This window comes from Leptonotus elevatus, chromosome 13 (assembly GCF_054856555.1).
Source record: "Leptonotus elevatus isolate MCC_2025b chromosome 13, RoL_Lele_1.0, whole genome shotgun sequence".
In the NCBI taxonomy this organism is placed as follows: Eukaryota; Metazoa; Chordata; class Actinopteri; order Syngnathiformes; family Syngnathidae; genus Leptonotus; species Leptonotus elevatus.
In genome coordinates this window covers 10679088-10685563 of record NC_141251.1, presented here as the reverse complement: position 1 = coordinate 10685563, position 6476 = coordinate 10679088, and the positions used below count along the sequence as shown (strand labels likewise).

At 40.0% G+C, this 6476-nt stretch overlaps 1 protein-coding gene across 1 annotated transcript in view; it reads left to right on the top strand.

Moving 5' to 3' along the window:
* dntt (deoxynucleotidyltransferase, terminal) overlaps positions 1-6476 on the top strand; it is a 64827-nt gene that overhangs the window by 253 nt on the left and 58098 nt on the right. Inside the window, exons 2-3 of the mRNA XM_086093461.1 lie at positions 1650-1824; positions 4575-4685. Of these exons, the coding sequence (XP_085949587.1) occupies positions 1650-1824; positions 4575-4685 (286 nt within the window). The remainder of the gene's footprint in view (positions 1-1649; positions 1825-4574; positions 4686-6476) is intronic.

Sequence of the window (6476 nt, the reverse complement as noted above, 5' to 3'; positions counted from 1 at the left end):
GAAATTACACTTACAGTCACTTGCAGGGTGGCTGCCTGTGGCTTTGGATTTCAGAGTACAAATCGACTTTTCTTTTTTAACAACACAGAGGGAGTTTTTTTAATGATTTTCTCAAAACTTTGCTCTCAAGTCACACTTAAGGAGAGAATTTTTGCATGAAGTTGTTTGCCGCCAGGATGAATCAATTGTTGTGTGCAACCTGTGGATGTGACGGGCCTTCATTGTTATTCTCTCACTAGTTGAACGCGTTATTATGCACACACGCCTCTTTATGATCAAGACAAACGCTCAGAGAGGTGCGAGGTTGTCTTAAACACACTAGACTTAGACTTGTCTCGGAACCAAAATGAAAATGTGCCCGCTTTTTACGCCGACCGCACAGCCACCTACCTGTCTATGGAAATAGGGCCTTGATAATTTGTCTAATTCTCTGTTTTAAACACAAAATTATTATTTTTGATCGATTTAAGATGGATGTAGTGTACGCTGTTAATGAAGGGTCCTCATGAGTGTTGTATAACCACAAATGTGTGTGTGTGTCTGTGTGCCTGCCAGCAGCGTGACAGCTTGGCCATGGCAACATTCCCAGAAACACAGCTTGAACGCTGCTTCGGTTACACTCGGCTTGATACAATAGTTTGAAACCAACGGCAGGAAATAGAGCGTGCCTGCCTCAAACTGACGTTAATTCTGTAAGCTGACAAAACTGATATCAGCTGCAGTTTGATAGCAACAGCACATATTTCTAGTTTTACACAAGTCGAATGCGCATGCCATCAACATATGGTCGGATGTAATGAGTGTAGGACTCACATGTATTTCATTTTCCTTATTCCCAATATGCTCACCATACAAGGTCACGAAACAAATTATTACATGTTAATCCGTGATTTGTGTTTTAACTAAAAAAAAAAAAAAAATAAGAGAAAAACTCAACCTGTGATTTGAATTATTATTATTATTATTATTTTTAATAATTTGCAGTTTCTTTTTAAAGGCCACTTAATTAAGTACACATGTAAATTGTAATTGTGGTTGAAGCTTGCAATGATGAACAATGCTGCAAAATATTAGCACACCATTTGACAGTGACATTTTATGTCAGAATCTAGCAGTTAAGGCAAAACAGAGCAAACAATGCCACCACTTATGGACATTTTCATTTTATGGTGTGCCCAATTACCTCATTTAGAAGGAAATGGAAGTTTTGGCTGAAAGAACAGGGGCAGCTGAGAGTTGACCACAGAGACTTCTCCATATCAAAGCTCTGTGACTTTCATACGTCCTTGTGTCTAGGCTCGCAGTCACACTGAATCTGGCAAAAATAATTCAGCACTGGGCTTGCTTTCTTGCTCATTTGCATGTCACTTTGACTTTTTGAGTTTTGTTTGATGACATCAATTTACAAATTCGCGCCTGTAAAATAGGCAAACATGCAGTGGTTTTACATTATATAGGCAAATTTCACAACAAACAAATGTAACCAAAATACTTCATGATAATAATAATAATAATAATGATGATGATGATAATAATAATAATAATCTTTAACACACTCTAAGTAGTGCAATTTTTGTGACCTTGACTTGTCCTGTAGCTTCACTCACACAATGGAAGAAAGCATTGAAGTCATTCATCTTCATTTACAGTGATGAGATCACTCACGTGGTGTCTGAGGACAGCAGGGTATCATCCCTGTGGGCGTGGCTAAAGGGGTGTGGCCTGAAGAATCTTTCCAAGATGCAAGTGCTGCACATCAGTTGGTTCACTGACAGCATGAGAGTGGGAAGGCCTGCTGCTGTGGAGAACAGACACCTCATTCAGGTTTGGGTCATAAATCACACACGCAGGCAGAAAACTTGAGCAAAAAAGATTTTTCAAATCTTGATCCAGACAAGCATGCCATATTAACGCAACCTACTTTAGATGGGTTTTAATTGTAATTTTAAACTCAATCACACAATTTCTGCAATAGCTGTACTTGTACAAATATGACATTTCATTGTGGCAAGGCAAGCAGTAATCAAATCATCATGCACTTTGTCAGAAATGAGGAAATAGATGGCAATGAATACACGAGGCAGGGATCTGTGTTTGGCTAACAACAAGTTAACTACGGGTACAATCTCAAACATATGGTGTAGGTAAAAGGGCCATAGATGTGCACTCCATTAAAAAAATTACTCCCGTAATATGGCTTTTGAAGATGATAATGTAGACCCTATTTTTATACCCAGCTCAAGTGGAAAGCAGGCGTGGTCTATATTTCTTGGAATCTCAAGTTGCCAGAGGTGCATTTTCATTGGCCCATTCTTTGCATATGTGACAACAAACCCCAAAATGTCTGAGACAAGTTGCCCCAAATAAACATTTTGGCTAATACTTGCTCTAGATTAAAGTTATCTTAAAACAGAGCAGTGACTGAGGCATGACAATATGCCTGAATATCTCTTCTAACGAGTCCACATGATTTGCTGCTAGATTTGTCTATGCACGATGTCTGTTTCAAAATATATGAAGTTGAACATTTTTACTTTAACTTTGGGTTGTGCAAAACAGATAACTGGCACTCATCTCCGCTCACAATGTGCTATTCTTTTTTTCAGACCCTGACCATTTATACGGGAAAAAAAACTAGTATTCCACTTTTTTGTTGCACCCTCTGGTGGAAAAGAAAATTGCAATCTGACAACTTACCTGTGATACAACTAGCCCAGGTCTCCCCTCTATTTAGTAGGAATGGGTATAGATTCTAATTTCCTCAATCGATTCAATTTCGATTCGCAAGAGTCCAGTTCGATTAAATTTTTCCCGATTTGATTCACTTCACGCTGATATCGATTAATTATGGAACATCATATTCTATGTTTTAGGGAAGAACTGTCGTACAAGCACAGAAAAGCATTTGCAGTTTTCATGCTTGCTAGACTTGTAACATATTTTCTTTGTGGGTTGCAATGACTGAAACAAATCCAATTTGGTCAGGTTGAAAAACACTAAAACTTTGCATTTCATCAATAAGAATCCCACAGCTATTACGATTTAAGCTCATTTAACTTTGCTTGTTACTATCTTGAGAAAAACTTCCATAATATGTGAGGATGTAAAATTAACATATCAGACAGACAACTGAGACTCGTGCATATGCTGCAGAAGATGACTCTATAGGGTTCTGAATATGAAAAAGAAATTTCAGAAAATAAAAGACCTGTGAAGTTTTCCAGGCCTTATCTACATTTTCTCCCCAAAGCCTGTCGACTGTCACCCTGACATGTTTCTACTTTCCTACTAAATAATCCTGAAATTCCTTTGTCTTCTTTATTACTGCCACATGAACATTGTTACGCTCTTCCAGCCAACCCTGTCATTAAATGACAGCACTAATGATGCCACGTTGGCATTTATTGATTCATGTCCCCAGGTAGCCATAAACCCTCTCTACTTCTTGTTTTGTGATGCACGTCTTCTGCAAAGTGAACAAGGTAGCATGCAGTGGCAATTGTGCATGAGTGAGAAACTCATTCAAGCAGCTATCACGTAGAGATAGGGGGGGGGGGTTGGGAGGAAATCTGCAAATAGGCTGTATCTCAGGGGCCTTGAAAGCGTGGAAATAAAGTGCATTTTATGTCATAAATGTGCCACAGGAAGTCGGAGTATATTTGAAAGTGTATATCTCATTGCTATGCAATATTTTCAAGTGATCCGCTGAGGCGCATATACGGTGTTTGTATTCTAGTGTGTAGGCATAGAGGGGCAGGTGCACAATTCTAAATGAGGTTTGGACCTTCATAACATTTGCCCTGCTCAGTTGCATAACACAGTTGCATTATAGTATCTAATAAACTGCATCAGATGAGGGGAAAAAAGCACCAAGATACTCTTTTTATATTATATAATGTAGAACATTTAAGCAATTCAACCTCACGAGGACTAAATCTGATGTTTACTGCTTTTAAAGTGTTCAAATACTTTTTGTTCAAAATTGTATAACGCAGATTCATCCGAGCAGTGAGAGGATTCTTTTCATTACCTTTTTTATGCTTGCTTTTTCAGTGCATGGATTGCCTCACTGCCTCTTTCTCCGGTCCCGGTTTTCATACTAAATCCAAGACTAATTGGATGTACACAATATTCTCTTTGTGATGTCTAATTATCTGAATATATTTTATTATGCCCTTGACATATATTTCACAAATGTTGAACCATTTCTTCACAGTATGAAAGAGGCAATTTACAGGAGGCAAATTGGATGATGGCAAGCAGATTTGTAATGCCACGGGTTCAGCGCTGTAATGGATTTGGATGCCACCAGACTGTGAGATGAGTGTCATTAGCCTGTTGCCCCGGAGACATGCGGTTATGAAATAACTTCTCCGAGGCAAGCGGTTATATTTTCATGTTATTCTGCTTGAGCGCTCGCCTCTGCGAGTCAGAGATATACCTATATCCTCAGACACATCTAGACATTTAGCGACTCAGCAGCTTTCAAGTACCTGTCATGAAAATACATATCTGAAAGCAATATATGCCATACAGTTATCTGTTTTTGAGTGCCTGTTTTTTGTTGTAAACAGGACACACTGCCTGCATTGCAAGAAGGATCGGCACTTGCCCCTGTGGCTGCGAATTCTCAATACGCCTGCCAGAGACGGACAAGCACAGACAACAAAAACAAGATTTTGACGGTAAGAAACAGTAACGTCTCAGCGCCATTACACATATTTTGCTTAAAAGGAAAGTGTGTAGGATTAAGCACCATCTATAAGTGGTGAACTAAAAATTAATTCATTCAAAGAACCTACTATTAATTTAAATAATTAGCAAAAAAATATGTTCTATCACATCACTGTACATTTTTTTTTCAAATATATAATCGCTACGGATACCCGAAAGAGAAGTACTTGATAAAGCTTGCAGCTCGTGTCAAAGCCAATGTCGACCGCCGCTTATTTTCCACAAATGGGGCCTGCAGGTGGTTTTTGCTGAAACCTGTGATTTGGGCTCCTGACACTTGTCTCTATCTGCTTTGCTCTTTCTCTCACTAGCCGCTGTTGTTAGCCACTCCAGCGAGTTCCTGCTAGCTACTCTTGTTCGCCGCTCTCGCTAGCTCCTGCTCGCCGGGCTGCATTTGCTCACTCCAAATAATAATTGGTAGTAATTGGCGGTGTATGCTTGTGAGTGTGGCTTCTCTGAGGCATTCTATTAGTTCACCACTAACTAAATCCACTAGCCGGGTTTACGTTGAGACTTTGTAGTCATTCCGATTGAAATCATTCCGCTTGAAGATCTCTGGTCACTTGTTTACATGTGACGTGATCCATTCCGATCTGCCGCTTATATGCTCCCCTCGTTTAATCGGATCAGCCACGCACTGCAGTTGTGATAGTGTGAACACTTTTATTGAAGCAACATCTGGATAAAAACAAGTTTAAAGTACTTAAAAACAAGTTCTCCCCAAGCTCTGGGGGGTGGGGGTCATGTGAGCTCAGGGATCTTTAGTTTTTGTTGTTGTTGCCGTACTGGAATAAAACATAATTGCACATCCACTACAGTAGGTGGCAGTGTCACTCTTATTGTCAGAAAATGTGCAGAATCTGCATAGGTGTACTAACTTACACTCAATTTTATAGACAAAATATATTATTTATAGTCAAAGTAGAGAGTCGGGTGGGGGGGGGGGTGAAGTTTAATTTCCTCTTGGGGTGAAGTGTACAAAAAAAATACTTGAAAATTACTGCTATAAGGACATTTTCATTACCTGTAGGAGTACTTTATTTCCCCGAAAATGTTGAAGCTAGCTTGCTTTACTCCCCATCACCAGGACATTAAAGTATACTCCACAAAATGGGTTGAAACAGAAAATGAAATGCTTCTGGAAGTCTACCAGTTGACATGTTCACAAACCCGTGGCACAGAGCTGGCATGTACATACCCTCAGGCGCCAGATTGGCCAAGTGGATGATGGACATGACAGTCCCCACCAGGAATGATGAATTGGAGGGTTGGAGCAGGTGGGGAAACTGACATCCGCATAAATTGCATTGAAATAACAGGGAAATTATGAACCTAGAACACAGTTTCATAACCTCGAGATAGTGTGAAGATAAACACAAACAACATATGGGAGGGGGGCGTAACTGGAGAACACGGTGAGAACATGAAACTCGCACAGAGAGAGAGAGAGAGAGAGAGAGAGAGAGAGAGAGAGAGAGAGAGAGAGAGAGAGAGAGAGAGAGAGAGAGAGAGAGAGAGTTGCTACATGAACGAACTGACTAGTCGTGTCCTCCACACGCGTGCAGTTTGAAAAAGCTTCACGGACGGAAGGAGGAAATGACAACCGGTATTTACTGGAACTTACTCAGAGCGAAAGTTTCAGCTGAGAGTCCAGCGGCATGCTACGCGCTGTAGCTAACCTACAACCATAATGTGAGTTACACTTTCCAAACAAATCTTCCTACCACCAATTCACTATTTAA